Source organism: Aquila chrysaetos, chromosome 6 (genome assembly GCF_900496995.4).
Source record: "Aquila chrysaetos chrysaetos chromosome 6, bAquChr1.4, whole genome shotgun sequence".
Lineage (NCBI taxonomy): Eukaryota > Metazoa > Chordata > Aves > Accipitriformes > Accipitridae > Aquila > Aquila chrysaetos.
Window position 1 is genome coordinate 3,987,179 of NC_044009.1, and position 23,633 is coordinate 4,010,811.

The 23,633-nt window shown below is 54.1% G+C and overlaps 1 protein-coding gene across 5 annotated transcripts in view; it reads right to left on the reverse strand.

Moving 5' to 3' along the window:
- Positions 1-21,920, reverse strand: part of AGRN (agrin) — a 127,658-nt gene extending 105,738 nt beyond the window's left edge. For 2 of the 5 annotated variants that reach the window (XM_030018202.2, XM_030018198.2), the window contains exons 1-2: positions 21,345-21,918; positions 13,006-13,267 (exon numbers count right to left, since the gene is read on the reverse strand). In XM_030018202.2, coding sequence (XP_029874062.1) covers positions 13,006-13,267; positions 21,345-21,479 — 397 coding nt within the window. In that variant the 5' untranslated portion in view covers positions 21,480-21,918. Of the gene's footprint in view, positions 1-13,005; positions 13,268-21,344 lie in introns of all 5 variants that reach the window. The other 3 variants (XM_041124452.1, XM_030018197.2, XM_030018199.2) reach the window with 3 other exon arrangements.
- Positions 21,921-23,633: the final 1,713 nt, after the last annotated feature.

Consider the following 23,633-nt stretch of genomic DNA (forward strand, 5'->3'; position numbering starts at 1 on the left):
TGAGAGAGAAGCTGGCTGTAAGCAGGAGAGGGACAAATAAAACAAAGAACCTGTTTTCTCAAAGGCTGACTCTCCAAGAGCCTAACTGTCCCCAATGAAGCTACAGCCTATCTCAGGCCAAGCTCTTGCCAAACCCAAGCCACACGAAGGGCTCCCGCAGCCCAGTCAAAAGGATTTGCTTGGGTAATAACTGAGGAAGAGAACTCAGTTCTGACCCCATAGCCTTGACAGATCTCTTCGTTAGCAAAGTTTTCAGGTACCAACAGAACGAGAAGTGGCAGAAAAAGGATCAGCCCAAACAAATCCTCTGGCAAAACGTCACTGCCACAGTACAATCCTGCACCTCCTGAAGAGGAAAAATACTCCTCGGCCACCATGATAAAAATGCCACTGGAATCACTGAAGAGGATTCTAATTATATAAAACATGACAGTGAAGGAGCCGTTCCCTTGGGGAAAGCACACAGGGAAGAGCGGACTCCCGAGAAGCTTGCCCTGGTCCGTAACGGGACGGCAGCATCCCGCAGCACGGCTGGGCAGCGGCACACAGCCAGCCCTCTCCAGCTCCTCTCCTGCTGGGTGTCCGTTTCAAATGCAGCCACCCAGGAGTTACAGGATCCATCCCGAATTCAAAGCAAGGACCTTTCTGGTCTGCTGCATAATGCCAGGCTCTGGGTTTTCCCCAGCGATGGCATAGTAGCATCTAAAAAAAAAAATAAAAAATAATCAGTTATGTCCTCTTCTACCAGGACAGCCACCAAGAAAAAGGCGGCTGCACTGCTTAACGTTACAGGAGCAGGGACCCAGAGAGGAGACAGTCAGCAACAAGAGACCACCCCAGCCGTGCCGAGGAAGGATGCCACCCCCTTCTTGCACCCCTGGGCGGCCAGTGCCACCCACTGCTGCTGGACCATCGCCCCAGCACTACTGGGAACACCCCGCTCCCCATGCCACCCCTTTCCTGAGGGCAGGCTGCTCCTCCCACACCTCACTCCGCGGATCCAGCCAAGCAAGACTTCTCCTGCCAGCCTACCTGGCTGAGCTATGACTGGAATGCCGTCCCTGGCTGCCCGCCTGGCCACTGCCCGTTAGCGCAAGGGCGGATTAAGGTTTATCGGCAGAAAGGTGCAAGGCAAAGGGTTGGTATTGCTGGCCGGCAGCACCCAACCAAGCCCAGGGAAGTACCTCTCTCCCGGGCTGGCTGCACGGAGGAACAAGGAAATAAATGGCCTCCAGGACAGAAAAACCCTAGGAAGAAATCCAAAACCACCCCTGACCGCCATCTGCCTCTGCTCTCTGTTCGGAGACGCGCGCCTCGCACCGCACACGGGCACTTCGCTCCCTCCCCGGAGGTTTTCTCGCTCAGCCTCCGCTGGTACCCACGGGAATCGTTGCCCGAGGGATGAGACCAACGTGAGCCCCAGCCTGCCCTGACCCTCGGGGGGGGCAGTTACAGACCCCCGGCAGAGCCCTGCAGGTACCACTGCAGGCACCGGGAACGGGGGTCTCGGCACTGCTGAAAAGGCAACGGAGGAGCCGGCCCACGGTACTGATGAAGGGAGCCCCAGGTACCGAGGCACAGCCCCCAGAACATGCTCTAACCTCTTTTTTGCTCCTCTCCTTCCTCCCCAAGCTCAGATGATTTTTGCCTTCCGCAGGAACAAGGAATCTCACCACGTTCACCGAGAACGCACAGAGCTGGAAACACACCTTACAGCTCCAACCGGCCAATTTGATTTTCCGTGTCCGTGCCCATCGCTCCCAGCTGCTTCCTGGGCCACGCAAATCAGGAAAGTTTGTTTGGGGCTGTCCTGTCCGGGGTGGGAAGCCAGAATCCAGCTTGCCTTATGCAGTCAGAGGATTCATTCAGATCACTTTTACACCCTCGCCACCACTTTGGGGCTGATGCTTCCTTTGTAACACAGTTATTCCTTGATTTTACAGAAGTACTTGAAGGCCTGAACTGACCTAAGGCCCCAGAGCATTGTTTTTTTTCCCAGAAACAGAGCGAGATACGGTGCTTCTTGGCCAAGGAGAACAGCTTCAGAGCCAAGACAATCACAATTTGGCAGCTGAAATAGAGTTGGCAAGCAATGTATTAGTTGATTTTTCTCCCCCTCCGCCCTCCGGCAACTTCTCTTCTGCAGTTTAGGGGTTCAGAACTACTGCAAGTGCTGGAAGGCTACAACTTACTCAACCCTTTGGTTACCAAAGCCGAGCACCTGGCAGCTTCTGTTCCGGTAGGAGTTAACACGCACCCGGCCAGGTTAAAGGCTTTGGCTGCGATCCTCCACCTGCAACAAACATTGCCGCAGCACAAGGGGCTGGGAAGATGTTTAAAGACTAGTTTTCAGAACGTGAATTTAGCCTCGGATGGGGGCTTTAGTTCAACACCACACGGCATGCACGCAACAGTGGCAAGTGGTTAGAAATAAACTCTGAGCATCCCTCCTGGCCTTTGGGTTCTGCAGCATGAGCCGTCCTTCCAGTCTGCAGCTATATTTCCGAGGAATGGATAAATTGCATTGGTGGCATTTATGCTAGAAGGAAGACAGGAACTAGCTCTAGCCACACTCTCCTTAGCTAAAGAGCCGAGAAAGTCCAGTTTCAATGCCTCTTCTATTTGCTTACTCCTCCGGACCAGCAGGGATGCTAAGATTTTACCCAGGCAGAGAAAAGAACAAGCCGAGGTATAATGTCCAAGAGCGCGTTTGGCAGACCACCTGGGCACCACGCACGTATGATCAGCGTGCGGTGCTCGCAGCAGCCCCGTGCTCCCTGTTGCTGTAGATGGAGTCAGGAACAGGCTAATAAGCAGCCTGGAAGGCCGAAGGAAAAGCCGGCAGAAGGAAATTCAAAGTACGTCGCCATTGCATCCAGGGGAGTGCCATAGCGGGGAAAGTCCCAGGGAATCCACAAGTAACAGGAAAGAGTCCACAGCGACTCTGCTACGGCGGCGAGGATCCTCAACAGCCCCTCAAGGGAGATCTCCCCTGTCATCAGCTCTCCTCCCGTTTTACGTGCCAACAGCCTGGCTATCTATCTGTAAAGCTCTGGTATTCTGGCTGCAGCGTCAAGTGTCTGCCCCAGCCATTCAGACTGAAGATGCAGGTGGGTTATCACAGTTGTCCTGAGCTTTCCCCTTCTGCTGGCAGCGGCGAGCAGCCCACCGAGTAAGGACTCCTGGGTCCCATTCCCTGCTTGGTCACACTGCGAACTGGGACCGTATGGCTGCTTACTTGCCATACCTGTCTCAGTCTGCAGAAAGGCAGGCAGCACCTAGGGGAGCTTGTTAACATGGGCAAATTGCTTTAAAGCCCTTAAAAGAAAGATAACCGCTTCACACTGTTCTCCAACCAGTTCTGAGCCTCCGCACTTCCCTCTCTCCCCAGGAGCAGCGGTTTGGACGAGACCGATTCCAACCCAAAGCACTCCTACGTGTCTGGAGAGAGTTGCGAGCTGGTCTCCACGCTGGTCTGGCGCTGCTCACCTGAAACACAGAGCTGAGGACTAAATACCCAGAGAGGGGCAATGCACTTACAAGTCCCGAGATCAGCAAAAGCTCCCTCAGCCTTTTTCTGTTCCCCTTGTTTTAATTGAGTATCACCCACAAATCAAAGATGCTGAGGCACAGCCAGTCCTCCAGTTCACTTAAGCTAATTAGCATCCCTGCAAGACTGAGAGAGCACAGTGGTCTAATATTAGACAGAAGATGCACTTACAGCCCATCAAGATGACACAACATCCTCTGGGAGTGTGCAGCTCTCTTCCAACTTCACTACTATGCAGGGGAAAAAAATAGGATAGGAAGAGGCAGTCAATCACGGAAGATGTTAAGGTTTGGCTCCTGAATCTGGAGAGGGGCAGCAGAGCCATTTTAACCTGCTTTACTTCTCCCGAAAAGGCAGCTCAAGATGAGATAATGGAATAAGCGAGCTACAGAGCGAGGCTACAAGCAAAGCCCAGCTGTGAAAGAGCATCTCTAGCCTATAAACAGCAAGTAGCAGTGCCGGTCCTCTTTCAGGGCAGAAATCCACTAAATCCAAGCAATCCAGCTAAATCCACGTGGCCTCAGCTTGAGGAGAAAAACCACTGCCTAGTCACTCTAAGAATGACACACGCAGACTCCCTTCTGCGGCACGCCAGGCAAACACCAGCCACGGCTCCTACTCTGCCAGCCGCTGAAAGACAGAGGTAACAGTCACCCTCACAGCAGTTTGCGTTGCAAAAGACCTTTTACCAGCCAGGCTCCTGCGTGATCCACGAGATCTCCGCTGCCTGGCACTGCCTCTGGGATGGGACAAAGCAGCTGCGTGGCAGCGCAAGGCAACGCAAACAGGCAGCAAGTCTACCGAGCAGAGAAAGTGGCTTTCAGGTGAAGCTGCAATACAGACCTAAGGAGGCAAGGGGAATTAATAGGGCTGGGATCTGGCCAAGGCACAAGAGCTCAAGCTGCAATGGTGATGGAGGTCGTTCAGAAAGCAGCCAAGCAACACGAGAAAGCGGGCGAGACACTGGGTGGGAGAGTCCAAGCTTCGGAAGATGAGGAATTCAACGGGGGCTTGAGGCAGGGCTGGGGACAGAGCCCAGCCCGTACCGCTGCGCACACCCGGCCCCGCTGTTCAGCTTGCCATCGTTTAGTAGGAAGATTTACGGAGACCGGAGTGGCTGCTGGACACAGGAGGAGCCAGGGGAGTAAAAATTAGAAGCAAATAAGAAAGGGTAGTTTGAAACTTTGCACATTCTTACTCACTTAGTAGTCTGTGCTGCAGCCAGACTGAAATTAGCCAAATTGGGTATGAATTATTGAAAGCACTGGAGTCCCATTTCCTTTGCTAATCAAAGAAAATGATTCCAGGGAGCCGAAAATGCGGGAAGAGCAGCAGTTTTTCACAGGAAAAAGAAAAAGACGCTGCTAGAATGGCTTTTGTAAGGAGGGAGCAGCTTGCAGAGCACCGTTTACCTCTTCCAATCCACAGCCCATCGGGGAGAGGAGGCTACCCATCCAGTCCTGGGGCACTGGCCGCTCTATGCCCAGCCTGGCCACGCAGCACATCAAAGAGCTCTCCTGCTCCTGGAAGTCATCCCGAAGGAATGCAGGACCTTTGCAGCATTCGGTAAGATAAACAGACTGAAGTCCCGCTCCCCGGTAAGGATTAGCAGGGAACAAGCCCGGACGGGTGCCGGCAGTTCCAGCAGGCGCCTGGCAGTTCTGACAGGCAGATGCTCACGGGCAAAGGCTGACCTGCCCAGTGCTGCCCATTACCCCACCACAGCTCCGGACGGCCCGAAGGCTGGGGCAGGTCGGCTCCGTCCTCCTCACCAGCAGAACCCAGCTCCCGGGCTTCGTTTGGAAACCAGACGAGTACCGAGCCATTTCCCTCGCATCCTTTCTGCTGGGCCAGCTTCTGTGGATACCCAGGCTGACCCATGCGCCCCAGGTCTCAGCTAGAGAGAGTCTGAGACGAGCAGTGCAAAGTTTGGGTGTACCGAAGGGAGAGCTTTGCCCACCTGGAGCAGCAGGAGCCGGCAATTTGCAGCAGAGAGAAACGGAGAGTTGAGTTCTGCCCCTGCCAGAAAGGCAGGGCCACTCAGTCTTAGGCGGCTGTAAATTGGTTACAGCATTGAAAACAATCTAAATTCATACATGTGACTGTCTGGCTGCATTCTGCAAGCAGCCATGCCTGTATATTTAATTTACACTTCCAGCACATACAGTGTGACAGGGCTGACTGCTCCTTCCCATGTCTGGTGCCGTGCAAAGAGATACAGAGCAGACGGGGAAACAAGTGACGGGGAAGGTCTGGACAGAAGCAGCCGTAGCACAGCAACATCTTTTGTTAAAGCGACACCGTGACCAAAAACGGTCAGCGGGTAAAGGCTCACACAGCACAGGCTGTCTGCAAAGCCTGGCCCCGCAGCCTGCGGCATCAGCAGGGCTGACCTCCAGCACGTCGGCTAAAGCAGCGTGTGCCCAGGTGTAGTACAGGCTCCCAACCTCTCATCCAAGCTGGAGGAGGGAGGGAGGGACGGAGGTCCCCATTTTACAGCGTGGCTGCGGGATAGGGGCAGAGGGCGTCAGGGAAAGGCAATGAGACAGAGTGCTGCCTCGCGACAGGTTATCAAGGAGTCCAAAAACCAGTTCTGCAGCGCCGGGGGATGCGAAGAGGCCGAAGGAGATGCCAGAGCCCCAAATCTGCAGGCATTCAGTTTAGGAGATACTCAGAAGGGAGAAATTCAGAGCCAGCCTTATCAACAGGAGCGGTGACGCCTGCCAGTAGGAAGCGTCACTCCACTCGCACCCACTCCCCGCCGCCCCGAGGGAGCGGCGGCCGCCCCCGCAGCAGGATTTCTTCTCCCCAGCACCACCACCAAAGGCTTACACGTGCCCACGGAGGAGCTCCCCGCAGCAATCCCCTGCGCGGGAGCACTGCGACACACCTCGTGTCAGGTCCCCTGAGCAGGGCTGACGCTGCGCGAGCATCCTGCGGCGGGAAGCACCGAAAGGAGCCTGCAGGGACAGAGCGGGACGCGGAAACGTTTCAGACTGGTCCCCTATGGGAACTCGGGATACCTTTCCCACTCCCGCATCCCTTCTCCACCCTTCTACCCCGTGGCCGTACGAAAAGGATGAAATCGGGAGAACGCTGCTTCCCTGTGCATTCCCACCAGCCAGGAGATGATGTACCAGCCCCGGATCAGCACCCATCAGTACCTAGCCGTTCGACAGAAAAAACACACCGCAGAAGGAGACACAGAGCCTGCCGGAGCCCGCAGCAGCAGCTCCCCTCCGTAGCGCAGCAGACAGCAAGCCACAGTCCCCCTCCAAGTTATTAGCAGAGCAAACAAAGGAAAAGCAGACCCAAGAGCACATGGCCAGGGCCCAGCACTTGTCATAACTGCACAGCCGGCACTGCCAAGAGATACGGCGTCTGTGCCGCTGACCAACAAGCCCTAGAGCCGATCCCACAGAGAAATGCAGCAGGATGTGCCAGAGCGGGAAGCGGGGCCAACGGAGCCTTCCCAGACCAGTAGCCTCCCACACCAGATTAAAATTCCATAGGAATTTGCTAAACAAATCGACTCTCTTAGCTACTGCCGTAAACCCATGGGATGTTTTGCATTATTACCACGCAAGGGAGGGAAGAAACAGACCCTTCGTGCCTGGCCCACGCACAGGGCCCCCCACGATAGCGGCGAGAGCATCTCCCCCAACCGCTGGTCCAGCCGGTGCGGCAGGGCCAGGGCTGCAGACAGGGCAGGCTGGCTCCTGCACCATCACCCACCAGTAAGCTCCCGCTCTCCCCAGTGCCAGCCTCGGACACGGCGGCCCCGAGAAGAAACGTCCTCCAGCCCCGGCAGCTAGCTGAGCTGCCTTGCTGTGCCCGTGCTACCCCAGCCCGCGGATGGGGAGCCAGAAATGGGCCCCAGGAGCGTTCAGCAGTGGATTCTCTCCTCTCAGTTTACTACATTTTACAGCTGCTGGCTAACTCGCTCACCCTCCCGAGACGGAGGTGTTGATGCTGTTCTCATTATCTTCAATTCGAAGCAGAGCCAAGAAGAGGAGGAAAGGAAAGAAAAACCTTCTTGAAGAAGAAACCCACACACTAACCCTCTTCCAGCCCCCTCCCTTGCCTGTTCTGAAGCACAATGAAATGCCAGGGACGGATTAAAAAGAAATAGTTGCAGGAGTGGGGAAGGGCTGCAGAGAGACCAGAGCATGGGAAGTGACTGCAGCCCAAATCACCTTACACAAACCCATGCCAGCAATTTCCTTGCTGAGAGGAGCCTACTGTGCATGCCTTACAGTCTCTGTAAGGAGCCTGAAAAGAAAATTTTGCATGGGCTGGTTTACAAGAACAAAACGTCTCAGTTCTATGGAGGCAGAGACCTAAAAAGAAAGAGAGGACAGAATAAAAGTGAACAGGCAGGAGACAAAACGGAATGGACAGTGTAACTTAAAGGGAGATGCTTTCAAAGCAGTCCCGCTCCCAAGCAGACATGGGAGAACCGAAGCTTCAGGACTGGATGCAGTTCCTCCATGGGAGTAATTAAGAGGGTTGTCACAGAGATGAAAAGTCAGAGGAGAGTTCGGGACTGGCTAGAATCAGAATTTCAATAGGAGCTAAGTGCCATTTTTAAACATATGGAGCATCTGCAGCACACTGCATGTTGAACACCAGCCAAAGCAGCCAGCTTTATTACGGGCATCTATACGGAAAAGAGTTTCAAAGGCCGGCACGCTATCCTCACAGCAGCGCCCCGAGACACCGCAGTGGCCCCCTCCAGTCCCTAGGCTGGGTAACACACAGCACCCAAAGGTGACCGACCATCCCTGCCTACCCAGAGGGAGCAGCCCCAAGCCCACAGCCGCACCAGGGCTGGAAGAAGCAGCAGAGAAGTTACCTCGCGCTGTGGAAGCGCAAGCGCAGCACTAACCACGGCCGCTCTCAGCAGCCTGGGAAGCTAGCGGCTAGTCCAGAAAGGGTTTGGGATGGCTGCTGTATGCGCACGTAGAGGGTCAGTCCTCAGCCTTGCTCTCGCTGCTGGAATAATTCCCGTCGGGAGCATCGCCCACCTACTGCTCCCCAGGCAGGCAGATCTGTCCTTACCAAAAGGCTTAACAACCTTTCCTCTTGGTTCACGGGCCCTATTTTCCACGTCGCCCGAGAAGCTGAAGTGACGCCGCGCTAGTTAAAGCGCAGAGCAAGGGCTTCTTGAACGTGTGTTGGACGTACTGCTCTGGGACGAGGGTCTCGAGCCAGCAGCAGGACCTTCTGTTAGTGCCGTGTGTTTACTGTAGCCAACGCCTCCGAGTTTCACTATGCGCTGTACTCGTAAAGCCAACGTACATGGCTTTTCCCAGGAGGTTCAAAGTCCACGGACATCTCCAAAGCTAGCAAAGCAGTCTTGGCTGGGGCAATTGCACCAGCGTTAATGCAAATCATGCCACAAGCAAGGCACTATTTAAGAGGAGCTCTGGGTTCTCATTAACCAAGGCCCTAACAAAGGTTTAGTCTGAACTTCCTTCCACCCAGACAGCTCAGTATGCAGTCAACACACAGCCCCTCCCACACCATACACACACAAAAAAAAAAAAAAAAAAAAAAAAAAAATCTTGATTTTCTTCAAGCGCAGTTGCGATCAAAGTGAAATACGAGACACACACAGAGGAAAGATCTCTCGGGGATTAGTCAGCTGTTGAACTCCAGAAGACCATGCCTGACGGCCTTGGTCAGGGGAGAGCAAGGAGAGGAAAGCACTGCACCTAGCACAGAGCCTGCTGTGCCTTGGGAAGCTCCAACACCTGACTCCAGCCCTCTTCCTGCAGTACCAGCATTCAAGGCACAAATACAGCGATGCCGGGGCTTATCAGGCTAATTCTTTCCCCGGGGAAACCTCATCCAGATGTCTTGAAGAACAAGAGGAAATCCACTCCCGGCGCTACGCTGCTTGGGGCCGGCTCCCTTTCCATGCATTCCCCCACAGAGGCACCAGAGCAAATATCCTCCTTCGCCCAGGGACCCAGTCCAAGCCCGCATCCCAGTCTCCTGCGCAAGCCCCAGAGCTGCTCCTCTGCTGTTTAGCACCAAAAAACTTCCCTCCGGGCACCCTCAGCGCTGAGCCAGTTTGCAGAGCTTAGCTGAAGCCTTGCATTTTGACTACAGCTGGTCAAAGCATTTTTATTACAATTAAGTGTAATCAAAACACACCGGTTTTACTCTAACCTGAGCTGTTTCGCAGAGATGCCCTGGTTTGAACCCCCCTCTTAGACAGGAAAGATTTTGATGTCTAGGAATTTTCCAAGCTGGAGCGACAGGAGATGAAGATACTCAAAACATTCGTGTTTTTCCACTCAGCTGCCACCATTCTTCCAATTCTTTCTGCAAAAGCACTCAAAAGTTTGTTTTGAAACTCAAAGTGCAGCAAAGAGCAGTGTTCTGGGCAGCTTTGCTTTGAACCCTCCTGTGGGGAGCTGATGGGAAACAAGTCCTGGAGCTAAATTCTCAGGCTCAGAGCTCAGAAATGGTTCCCAGGGTGGCAGGAGCAGGTTCTCATGGCTGGTTTTGCACGGCCTCCCAGAAGCCAGCAGGGCAGCTGCACTGGGCGAGCTGAAAGGGACTTCCACAGACCTCAGGAGGGGCCTGAGCTTTAGGTAGGGCTCAAGGGAAACCAAGGTTTTGGGAGTCAGTTTGTTCCATCCTCTCTACAGCAAACCTGCTAGCACCCAGCATATAGGATACTCGCACAACAACCAGGCTTCCAAGACGTGGGAAGAAGAAAAGCAAGTCCACTGGATATGACAAGAAAGGTGGGTTTATCGAGGCGAGTCAAACAGCTGCTACTTCAGCCAGATACCAAAATAAGAATCGCTGCATCTCCCCTGAGCAACACTTTTTGACCTACCTGAGACACTAGTAACTCAAGGTTGCCTCGTTTTTGTCATTTCTCAGCAACGCAGTCTGGACAGGTGTCCATCAGTTTGGAGAAATCAGGTCCACCACACACGGCAAGTTGTCTGCGGGCTGTTTTCCAGCCCTCTCCAGTCCCCACTCTCCCCACACCAGCCTGCCGGCCCTGAGCCGCCAGCCGTGCGGGCTGACCCTATCTGCACGCCAACAGCATCCCGGTGAGCCTTTGGGAAGAGGGGACTAATGAGTTAAAGGAAGCAAGCTACGCAGCAAATGATCTTCAGGGAAGAGGGGAGTCCCAAAACGAATCATCTGCTACCTGGCAGCAGGAAAGGTTAATGCAGCAGGGAGGAAAGATAAACCTACTTATAACTGCATGGACCTGCAATTTAATCACACGGGAGGGAGAGAGAGGGTTTAGACATGCCCAGTTTTGGCACCTTCAACTCCCTTGCACAACAGCATGGGAGAAACACCACGCAAATCCTTCCTATGGTACTGCAGCAGAGGACGTGCTTACAGACAGAGACATCCACCTACAGCTTGGTGCACACAGGCACTCCACACCTCTCCCCTCCTGGGACCAGGACACCGTACAGCTGCAGGGAACAACAGTCCCGTCACCACCCCAGCCCTCTGCAAGAAAAGCTTTCCGTGACTAGGATGGGTCCCCAATTGCAGCAGGTCCCAGCCAAGCTCAAACGCAGCCAGCCCCAACACACCAGGAGCCATAACGAGCATTACACCAACGCAACACAATTTTGAATCTTCCCCCACTAACGGCGAAAGCAGGAACGGGTCCCAATTCTCCACTGAATCTATAGTATTAGGAGGAAAACTAGATTTCTCATCAGCTCCCAGGGGCCTTAAGGGACAACATCCTTCACCGCAAACGGGAACCACCTAGCTCAGCCACCCCAGCTCACATCCAGCGCGTGCAAAACGAGCACGCCAAAGAACACAGCAAACTAGCGAAGACAGAATTCTTCCAAATGTTTGCGCAGGTTTAACAAAAACAACCACGCACACACTTCTTTCTCCTGCCTCCCTCTCCGCTAGGTGCAAGGAAGGAGCAGGACCGATACCTTTCAAGTACAACATGGAATACATATACACGTAGAAAACATCCAGTGTCCCTCCCGCTTACAAAACCCACTTGAGACGGGTGCCTCTTGTAAGCCACTTTGCTGAATTAGCTCTCTCCCAGCCTGAGTTCGGTCATTTACCTCTGTCAGCATTCACAGCTGGAAAAAGGGGTTACGGCCTCTCCTCTGCACATCCAAGGGGAGGAGGGAGCCAATCTGCATGTTTATTTGTTGTCTGTGCAGAATTCCTGCATTCCTTCCCTTGTTTACTCATCTGCTCTCAGGACATACTCAGACCCCAGCAAAGGGCTTTTGGGGCACCACATTCCCCCATGAGCTCAGAACTCTTGCTGGAATAGAGAACAAGCATAAAGGGGGAAGAAAGAAGCCAGCAAATGGGTTGTTACAGAGGTAGGTTTTCAAGGTGGTTGGGCAACAAGTAGAAGAAAGATCAATTCTCTCCAGATGTGCCTCTATGGAAAGCAGATCTCCACACCTGGAGGTCCAAGACCCTATTAAAGAGCACATATGGGCTGTCCCCCCCCCCCCCCCCCCGAGCTCTTCCCAACAGCTTTGTTGTTACACCCACAGCAGCACTAGTAACTCAGCCACCCTCTTTGGCACGGGCACGTCAGCGCTCCTCACGTTTTCCCAAGCTACAAGTCAGCCCACGGTCCCTGTGCTGAGCGTCAACGTGGCGCACATGTACTCCACGAGCACTGCACAACATTACAACCCACCTCATCTCAGCTCTTTTGGGAGCAGACACAAAGGCTCCAGAGAGATTAACATGCAAGGGATACAGAGCTTCACCACAGCAATAGAGAAGCACACCTCATGCCCCCCAAAAATCACTTAGCTGCTCGGCTTGGTTCTGACCTAGTTATACCTTTAGCCCCAAGCAGAACTCGGCTGGCTTCTCAGATCCCTGAAGGAGTCCACAAGGCTGACTTAGCAAGCGAGGAAGCTCTGAGACAGAGGAAGCTAGGGGTGACTACCACAAAGGACAGGCCTTCACAGCAAGATTAACCCATTAACTTATTAGTTCTAAACCTACAGGAGAATCTAACTCAGGTGTGAGGAGTAGAAGCTCCCTGATAAGTGCCTGCCACACACTTGTGTTAGGACAGGACTTGCACTGGGGATGCTCCCAACCACATCAGACTCATTGCAGAGAGGACCGAGAGCCTGCATCAAATCTGGAGCAAAAATAACATAAAATAACTTTGCTTGGCTGTACCTTGGTTGCAACCACTGCCTCTGACAACAAGGTCAACGTCAGGCACTGTCCCCACGACAAGTGAGTCCACAGAGCGGTATGACTCTACCCTAGACACATGTAGAACAGCAGGACTGATCCGCCTCCTCCCCAGCGAGGTCATTTGCCAATCGATCATTTACAAGCTAAGAGCACAAGGTGGCCAACAGAGCCAGGGCTTGGCCGCTGCTGCATCTGCTCGCCCAGGTAGCACCCCAGGGAAAGCCAGGCACCCACGCTTCCAGCCTCACCTTCCACGCAGTGCTCCACCTCCTCCAGGTTACGCAGCGTTATCCGCATGAGGCTGGAGTTCAGCATCAGCTCGTTGCGGTGTGCCGGCCACATGTACTGCGGGGCAGGGTTGACGAAGAAAATCCGCGTGTCCCCGGTTGAGACTTGGTTGTCGCAGATTAGCGGGTCCCCGAAGCCACCGATAACCACCTTGTTCCCACCATCCAAGAGGATCTCGTGAGTGACGATGTCTTTGCCTTTCAGGTAACGCCAGACTCTCACCTGGAACGAGAGGGAGAAAGAGCGCGTGAGGCATTTCACGGCCGCAGACAACTGGCACCTTCTGGCCCGATTAATTTTTATCACGTTGTCACAAGATGCACAGGAGCGGTTCGGGCTGGCAAAGCTTTCCAGCAGAGCTAATTTCATTAGCCGTCCTTCTAAAAGCACAAAATACGTGGCCAACAAAGACTAAAGCACATACTACTCTTTCTGCCAAAGCTGCAGCCAACTCTCTAGCGCAGGTACTCGGCACTCCTGGCCCCTTCCCCACGCAGCCTGTGGGGAGCAAAGGGGGACAGGGCTTGTGTCGCAAGGGGCCCCTCAGCCGTGCCGGCTCTCCAGCAAGGGACGGAGATACCTCGTCCCCCTGCACCCATCTTCTCTTTGCGTGGGACGCATCGCCCTTGGTGCCGAGAGCCAGGATTTGCCTTCCCTTCCCGGCTCTCCTCCCTTGGTAGCAGACTCTGAGCCCAGCCAAAACCAAGCGGGCTGCCAAAAAAGCCTGAGGAAGAGCTGCCCGGCACCAAACCCTACCACGAACCACCCTGACTCACCTCTCCGGAGGCCCACTCTGCCTGCAGGGACGCAAGAACTGAAACCACCCTCTTCTTCCTCTCCTCTCATCACCAACCCCGGGGAGGGCTCGCCTTCCCCATCTCAAGGGCAAACACCCAGCAAGCCCCCGGCACAAAGGATCCCAGGGCTGGTGGAGGGTAACCATGCCCCTTTCCTTTCTTCAGGCAAGAATAATGGCTCCAGATAAGCTGTAGCTTCTCAGCAAACACTTGAGGGCAACCAGCAGGCACCACTGCCATCCAGAGACCAGCCTCCCGCATGGTGCGGGAGAGCCCAGGTCCGGCAAGGTGGGGGCTCCCGTGGGACAGCGGAGCACAAGCAGTCAGGCAGGGGCAGAGATGGGGTGGGAGAAGGGGTGAGCAGACCCCGGCAGCCTCTGCAGCACATCTCAACTCAGCCCAGGAAGGCTGCTCGAGAGTTTCCCAAAGGAACCCCGTTTCTACTCCCAGGCAGCATCATTCAAGGTGACAGACTCCAGCTGGTACAGTTCTCCCAGAGATATCCTGACTCGCAGCAAAATCTCAGTGGTGAAATGTATCGGGGGAGAAGAAAACACTTCTGAATAAGAAAAAAAGCTTTGAAGGGAACATTAAATGGCTGGAAGCCCCCAACCGGGGAAGGCCGCACAGCTAAAGAAAGCACTGTCCATCCATGGGGGAGGCTCTGAACAGTGACACAGGAGCCTTAAAACAGGGGCAGGAGGAGGCAGGTGGGTTGGGTGAATGAAAGAAAAGAGTCCTCCAGCTCTGACAAGGCACCGGTACCTTGGGAAGACAAAAGGCAGACCAGATACCATTCCACGTAGAAATGCCAAAGGCAACTTATGTTCCTACAAACAACTAAAGAAAACCTTTGCCTTAGCAGACTGGATTTGCTAAAATACATGGAGGATTTGGTAGTAGGAGCCCATTTCCCTTTACTCATCCAAACTTCAGGAAGAAAAATAAGTCCTGGCCACAAGAGTTTGTCCCGCTCTCCCCCTCCCGCTGCCAGCGGTTCTAGAAGAGTCTCCCCGGACCTCATTGCTGGCTCATCCCCCTGCCCAGAAATGGCAAGATCTGCACACAACTGCAAGCCAGCCTGTCTCCAGTGCCACGCTCTCTGCGGCAAACTGCTCAAAAGAAACACCCGCATGGGAGGGAAGCAGCCCTAAAACGAATCTTTCGTGCACACGGGTCAACCAGAGACATGTCCCCATCCACTCGCGACGGGTCAGAAATCCTCCTGCTGCTGCTGCAATTCTGTTGCAGGGGAAACATGCCACAGAGCAGAGTCGGCGAGTTGCATGCGATAGGAACAGCTCGTCAGAGAGCTGCCTGAGGTTTCAGCTTGGAGCAAGGGCGGCTCTCGAGCAAGGGTGGCTGCCGTAGTGCATGGATATTACCGTGACCACAGGCATCCCCGGGCTGGCATGCTCAGACCATGCTTTATTTTACTCTCTGCCAGCATCTCCCCTCCTACCACAGCCGGAGCGCCCAGTTACCTGCATTCTTTCTCCGGCTACCTTCACTGCCCAAAGAGCACTTCAGCACACCGTGCCAAGCACCAAAGCAGCCAGGGAGGTGGCGGCTCGGAGATAAGGGGGCTCTCGATCCCCACTCCGAACCAGGCACGCACACATACGTACTTTAAGAGCACGATTCCGAAGGGAACGCAAGGGGCAGAGAAAGGATGCTCGCAGGCATGTGGGCAGACAGGTCTCTCCCACCCTTGGGGGACACCAGAGGCGGCAGCGAGGCAGTCGGTTGTTTGCACTACAGCTTCTATGCTTGACATAGGGGTTGGGGTGCGGGGATTTGTTACGGTTGAGGAGGAAAGCACAGAGCAGACATTACCCCGCTCTAGAATGAACCATTTTTATAGTTATCTGCAACTGCAGCTCACTGGCCTCTTCCATGCACGGTGCTTCAAATGCGTTGTGTTCCCCTCCGGGCTTCCTCGAGACCATCCAGATAGAGAGACTCTTACTCTTTGCCAAATACCTCCATCCCATTACTCAGTGACTACAGAAGACACGCACAAAGGTCTGAGACTGCCAAGCTCAAACGAGAGGGTAAAAACACGTTGGGGGCTAGGGGGAATGCAAGTCTCATGACCTTTAATCAATCTTGTGATTTTTTTGAAGCCCTAACTCCAGAATTTCAGGGGTGGGAGCTCAGCACTGTCTCAGTCCTGATCAAGAGGCTTCAAGGTCCACAACGATCTTGAGCTGAACTCCCACACGCTGTCCCTGCCACGACTAGGACTGGGCAGCTCCAGGTGCTGGGGCAAGGGAACGGGGCCATTCCCACCGCCACAGGAGCGAGCAGGCTGGGGTGATACACCCTCCTGCTCAGCACAAAAGTCACCTATCAAGCAGAAGAAGGGAATGAATTTAGTGTCACATGTACTCTACAGGTGCAGCTGAAGGTTAAGAACAAAGTTTAGGAGTGCATTTTATTCTCAGATCCTCCTACTCGTCGCACCTTCTCCTTAAGGTGTAATATTTGCCCGCCTTAGAGGAGGACTCTGGACTTGATGGGTCTCAGCTCCCACCCAGCCCAGCAGGTCCTGCGATCCAAACAGCAGCCACTGTATATTACCGCGGTGAGCCCGGTTCTCCTGCATACCCGAGATCAAAAACCATCCCAAGTATAAACCCCGCTGCGACAGCTCCTCTTTGGAAGCCGCACATGCCCTAGCTGCTCCCGGACACGGAGAGGTTAGCGAGAGACATCGTACCCACGTGCTCTCGCACTCATTTGTCTTCCAGCGTGAAGGGAGTCAGCTCCCCTTGGGCCAGCGCTAAGCAATGCCGCGGCAACCAAAGGACAAGCGATAACTTACACGCAGGCTACCATCCCTCTCCATACAGTCCAAGTCCAAGCTGCCGGGCAGGGGCAAGAAGAGGGGCTGAGAAAGCAAACGCCTTCGAAGCCATTCGCGCAGCCCGTTTCAGCCCGCGAAGCAGCCTGCTCGAAAAGCTGACTGCTCGGTTGTACCCAGCCCCGTCAGCCCGAGCTTTTTTTGGTTTTTTTTTCTTCAGAGGGATGGCAGTCACCCAGCAAACAGAGGGAGCTTCAGATGGCAAGGAAGGGTAGCTGTGACAGGCAGCTTTCCTCCCCTCTGATCTCGCAGGAATCCCGGTCCCGAGGCAGACATCTGCTCCACCATGTGCAGGTGGTACCAGAGGAGACAGCCCCCTTCAAAGAGCCGGTCTTGGGGCCACCTGCGAACGTGGCACCTCCGGCGAGCCGAGGAGACGGGGTGCTAAGGAGCACAGCTTGCACAGCTTTAGCTCAAGCCTGTGCTAAGGCAAACCTCCTGCTTCCCCACCCGGGACCAGCTGTTCCTCCAGCACTTTGCAGCAGCCCAAATCCCTGTGGTTGTGCTTCTTTCTCCCCACAGTCAAGTTAAGACACCTTCCTGCAGCCCCACCAGCTCCACCTCCTCTTCCTTCGGCAGCAGCCTGCAGCCCGCAGGGCAGGCACTCACTGCAAGGAGAGGAGGTGAGGTGCACAGGCAACCAGGGCAAAAACCCAGGAACACAAAGGAGACAAAAGGGGAAGAAAAAAAAAAAATAAAATAAAATACGCCAGGCAGGCAGAGAGCACAGCCTGAGGCTTTTGCTGAAAGGTGCCAGTCAGGGCATTTTCACAGCTAGGTCTAAGGGGGGGAGAAAGGCTAAAGCCCACCCCCTCTTCTGAAACAGATGGTAATTTGAGTTAATTAGCATGGCTGTTCTAGTCATACACCTCAGAGCCAGGCCACAGCATTCGCCAGCAACATCAGAGTCCACCAGCTTTCTCCCCACCCTTATCCTCTGTAATGAATGGACACGAAGGCACCAAAGACCAAGCAATTACCTGTAGGGCATCCCATTCATCATCACACACAATTACACTTTGTCACTGGTGACTCACCAGCTACATCAAGGATCGGGGAAGAAAAGGGGAGAGAGAGGAAGAATTGGGCTGGAATCTAGTTCCGAGAGGTCCCTTCTCTATAGCAGACTCACTCACTCTTTTGCCAGCGAGCACATAAAACACTGGATTAAGGCTGTTTTACAAGACTCCTGGCAGCTACAGGGAGGCAGAGTAAGAACAGCGAAAACTTTATTTAAGCAGATCCTTGCAAGGGTGTATTCTAAGTGCAGTACAAAACCAGTAAGTAAAAGGATTTTCCAATATGCCACGGGGGTCCATCCCACAGCAGGGAATGGGACCACCCGTACAGACACATGCGGTGCTAGCGAATTCCCGCCGGGAAGATGCTTTGAGAAACGCCAGCCTCGGTCTTGTACAGAAAGATGACGAGTTAGAGCACAGTCTCCTCAGGAAGAGAGCCGTCGCTCTGGACAGAAGTAAAAAGGGTCACCGCCAGATTACGGCGGTTCTTAAAGATGAAGGGTACGGGCTAGCATCAGCTCTGCCAAACCCCTTCCCTCCTGACTGCACATCGTCCCTCTCCCCTTGCTTGTCACTCTCTCTGTGCCCTTCCCCGGCAGAAGCCAGCTGCCCTTTCCCGAGGGGCTAGCAGAGCTCCGAACCCACCTTCCCCAGCAACTTCCACATCCAACCCTGGCTGGAGAACACGCTGCCGTTACCCCCCAAAATACGGGCTCTATTGTTTGGAACAGGATCCACATCCTTTTCGACGCTTCCTATAGCGCATATAGGACCTGTATTTGTCCTATAAATAGGAGCTCTCTATCATAAATATCAGGTCAGCCGAGAATAAGGCACATCAGAGGACTCAAAAGCAGGAAGGGACAATGCCAACACACAGGCCGTAAATAGGACGAACAGCAGCACCGCAAGCTTGGGACAAGCCCAGGGCTGCAGCCAGGAGCAAGCACAGCACGCCAGTTCCCATGTCAAATCCCTCGGTAAAGCGGCTCAACAGCCAGTTTCGGAGTCAATTTTGGGAGCTCTCTCAGCCTGTTCTTCCTTATTATTCATCTCCTCTAGTAGCAAATGAATGGCTGGTAGCTATTTAAGGGTGTTTATCTAACATTAACTTCACATTTCTTCTGAGTTGTAATGTGCTTATCTTCATCCATCAAAGGCTTCAGCTGGGAGGGTTTAGAGTTTAACCGGGAAGAACAATACACTAACGCAGCACTCGCAGACATTCACATGCCTGCTCCCTCGCAGACCACCCAGCACCAATAACACTCACTATTTTGGGTGTGGGCTCTAGGGAACTCCTACCGCACACTTGGCCCTTGCCTTTCCTCTTCAGATAAAGAAGAGCCTGACAAGAGATAACTGTGGTATTTGGAGGTAACCGCAGGGCCTAAGGAACAGTTACCAGAGTATGACAGTGAGGAAGCGGACACGTGTTTTCTCACCAGCTAACCAGCAAGATCCCTTCTGCACCTTGGCTTGCTCCGGCTCCACAGCGCACCAGGAGCCAGCGGTCAGGTTTAGTGCCCAAACTGCCCTTTTGGAATCTAGGTGCTTGGTAAAAATTAAAAAAAAAAAACAACAAAAAAACCAAAAAAAACCACAACCAAAAAAACCCAAAAACCCAAAATGCAAGTACGTCTAACCCTGCAACCCAGCATCAGCAGAATCCACAGCAGTTTCAACACTTTGAGAGATCTTAAGAGCGAAACAGGCCAACAGCTGCTGCAAAGCTACACATTTACAAGTCATGAGAGTTACGCCCTGCTAAGTCACAGTTAGGAGATATTTATCTGCTTTCAGGTCCTTAAGACACCCCAAGCCCCATTTCAAAGCTTTTTTCCCTGCAAACGCACTCCGAACATACCATTAAAAATTACATAGAAAAGACCGATACGTAGGTAAAGGGACTGAAGAGCCACTGTTACAAGAAAATTGCTAGAAGTCACAGCATGACTGGGATAGCCAGCAGCGCTGCCACAATGAGATGAGATGGGCGCTTCCATCCAAGGTAGGAGAGAAGGTTTTTCTCCTTTCGCTTTCTTTTACAGGACTCCAGGACTGGAAAGGTATCTTGGGGGCTGGTTCTGGCCTTCGGGCGCCGTTATGACACTACTAATCGGCAGAAGCAAAATCCCACCGTTAACTCCAGAGTAAGTAGCACAAGCCTTTTCCACAGCATTGCTTGGGATGGCTCAGGGAAAGGCGGGTGAGAGACTCTCTTCCCAAGCTGAGCAATACAAACCGCGTTTCAAATAAAGCCACCGCTGGCAGCCCAGGTTCCTCCCCGCACATCGCTCCCTAGCTGCTCTTACTTGGACTTGATCGCACCCTTTCAAAGGCAGAGCTGCTGAGCAAGCAGTTTTACCATCACAGGAGCACAGGCAAAACGGTTTTCCTGGCCCAGAGCCTTGCTCTGATGCAGCAAGACGAAGCCTGGATTTTACGCTAGCCAGACACCTTGCTGCACGTCTGCGGGGGGAGAAAAGAGACCCGTTCCTTAGACGAGCATCACCTCTGCCTCATCGCTAGCCACCCTGGACCACCTCCTGCCTCCGTGCGTGGCAACCCTTGCCCCAGCGTCAGGTGGCCCACATCCATTCAGCCATATGTGCCCCAAGCTGCCGCAGGACACCGGCTGCTGGCGGCAGCTTATTAGTTTTCTACGTAGCACCCAGGATGTGCCAGACACTTTGCAAACATACGGTCTCTGCGCTTAGCCTGGAGGGTCTGTGATCTAATTTACGAGAGCAGGGTACAGATTGTACCGTGCAGTATCGCAAGGGGCAGAGCAGCGGGAGCGAGCGCGAAGCAGCGGGCACCAGCTGGACAGAGGGAAGCTGTTCAACTAGTTTACCGGGTTGAGAGATGCTCCAGAAGAGAGGGCAACGCCATGGTATGAAGTTAACCTTCCCCTGCACCGACAGACCTCTCCCACCAACGCACTGCTGTGCATCACCCCAGGCCCTGCTTAGCGCTAACCACAGGCAGGAACCGCAGTACTTTTGAAGGATGGGCAGAAAAAGGGATGGGGAGAAGAGGAAAAGGCAACGTAGCAGCATGTCCTCGCAAGTGAGATTCCTGCCCCGGGAAGGGTTAAGCCGTACAGCACGTTTTCTGACAACCAGGCGGATGGTATTTCAGGTTGCTCGGTACTTTACCGTCTCTCAGCTTAGGGGGGCGGAAAAAAAAAGAAAAAAAAAAACATAGCCAGAGGCCAGATTCGTCGTTAAACAATAGCTTGAGCTAGAACAACTCAAGATGCTGCCGAAGTACACGGGGAGCTACGCGTAGAGCCGGCAAGCGGCTCCGAACACCTTCCTCGGCAGCCTAAACCCCGCCGGAGAGAAAGTTGGGACTCAGCTCCGCATCACGGCAAGGAGAGAAATGCCCATAAAAAGCAACCTTGAGAGATTTCCCCTCCACACAGCTGTGGGAGCTCTAGCGGGGAGAGCCTCCGCAGTCTAAAAATACATAATTACACACCAAAGCTCCAGCGCATACAATAAAAACCACATGCGCCCGCCCGAAAAAGCGCCTGGTCGGGGCCGAAAGTTTCTCCACACCCCCTCCCCGGCACCCCTAGCCCCCCCCCCCCAAAAAAAAAAAATTACCTTGCAGGAGTAGGTATGGTGCACGGGGTCCACATTCATGATCTCCTCCACCGTGCCCGTGAGCACCACGTTGGCTTCTTCCTCCCGCCGCTCCAGCTCCCGTTCGGGGCAAGACACCCCCCCCCCCACCACCATTACCAGTAGTACTACCCCCTCCCAAACCTAATCCCAATCCTAATCCCAGGAACAGCGCCCAAAGCACCCGGGCACCCACCGCTCCCCCCGCCATGGCCCGCCGGCCGCGGCGGCCCGGTCCGGTTCGTTTTCAGCCCCGGGTAAACCCGACGGTGCGGGGAGACAAAGCGGCTCCGCTCTGTAAGGCAGGGCTGGCGGAGAGAGAAGGGCTACTTTTGTTCGAGGAGGTGAAAAGGAGGAAAGAAAGAGAGGGAGGGAGGGAAGGGGAGGGGAGGGGAGAGCAGGGGAGGGGAGAAGGAAGAAAATCCCAAGAGGAGGAGGAGGAGGAGGAGATAGCTCTCCCCCGAAGCCGCGGCCGGCGAGAAGCGCTCGGTCCTCTGCCTTGCCCCTGTAAGAAAGCCCGCAGATTTGCATGCAATCTGAATTGCTGATAAGGAGGGAGCGGGAGGGGGGGGTAGGGGAAAGAGGAGGAGGGAGGGAGGGAGGAAGGCAGCCAGCCAGCCAGCCAGCCCTGCTGCCGGCTCTTATTGCAGAGCTGCCGCGGACGCCACCCCCAGGAAAGGGAGCTCGCATCAGGTTAATGGATAATCAGCGCGCCAACGTGAGGAGACTTTTAAAGGTGTAGGGACCGCTGCCGAGCCGCAGCCGGCACCGCCATCCCCCCCCCGGCAGCTTCTTCCTTCCACAGCCCCCCCCCAGCCCTGTCCCGGGGTCCCCCAGCCTGGATCCCGCACCCGCGGGGATGCTCAGGGCTGTCGGGGTCCCCCCCGCTTCCCTCCCTGCAGCCCCCGGTTCACTCTTGGCATCGTCGAGCTGCTGCCAGGGCTGCTCCTGTCTCACCTATGGGGAAACTGAGGCCCGGGCAGCAGGGCTCCCACGAGTACTCCGTCCCGAGTCACCCACGCCTGGTCCATCACCGTCTGCTTACTTACGGGTGGGGGGAGATGGCCCTAAGGGCTTCCACCTCCCACACCTCGTCCCACGCACGGCCAAGCCACCCTCCCGTGGAACGGCCTGGATCTGCCCCTGGAGCACCGTGACCTGCTGCCCCGGCTTTCTCCAGGGACCGGACGGTAATTTTTCCAGATGTCATGTGCAATTACTGCAAATATAAAATGAAAAGTTAAGTGGCACCAGGGGAGGGATATTGTTTCTCCCCTCCATAAATTAGCCATCCCCCAGAGGCATTTTACAAGGCTGTTTTACTTGACGGCCCTAAACAAGTCATGTTTGCGACCCAGGACCGAGCGGGTGAATTACCGATCGCCAGGTGAAGTTTAATCACTGCCGATGCCACGATGCCAGTAGAGGCCATGGCGTGCCCTGCATCCTTCTCCGATGACCGTATTTCAATACACAGCAGCATCCTGCAGCGCAAGGCTCTGCAGATGACCATCCATCCTGTTTGTCCTCCCAAGTTTTGAGCAGTGCTGTTTGTGCTATTTTGCGCTGTTTGCCCCTGCAATTGTGTATGTGCCAATCGTTTTTCTCTCCCCTGGAACATAAACAGAAATAAACTACAAGGTAGGAATAAATGAATCTTACTGAGTGTTCAAAATGCTGTCCAAGCCTACTTTCTACCCTGAAGAGGACGAAATACCAGAGATCGCATAAATCTGTCTGGAGATATCACGACTGCTGTGGGTTTTACAGGGAAGGCATGCTGTACATATTCTGTCTTAAACCATGCACTTGGCATTTCCACAGGGACTTTAGTCTCAACGCTGGGGCTGTTCTTGTAAACCCCGCACCTTCTCCCAGGTCCCCTTCTGCTCAAAGCTTCAATTTCTGTCCCGTAAAACTAAGTTCCCGGTTCAGCACCGAAGGAAGGCTGCCTATTCGCAAGCATGCAGTATTTAATCACCTCAGTGAGGACTTCAGAGAGATGATTTCCAGAAGAAAGTGGCCCACAGCATGCTCAGGTCTGCAGGAAACCTGGCTTCACTCTTCGAAACCTGCCTGTCTGCTGTACCACTCCTGTAAAAAGCTCAGGGAGGGATGGGTCCCTGCGCTCTCCCCTGCCGAGAAGGTGCCGCAGGGCAAAGGGACCCAAAGCAAGATACACAATGTCAGGTTTTCTGCCTGGGCCAAAAACTTCGCCGAAATGTGTGGTTTCTGGATAAGGGGCAGCGTTCAGCTGCAGCGGGGAGACTC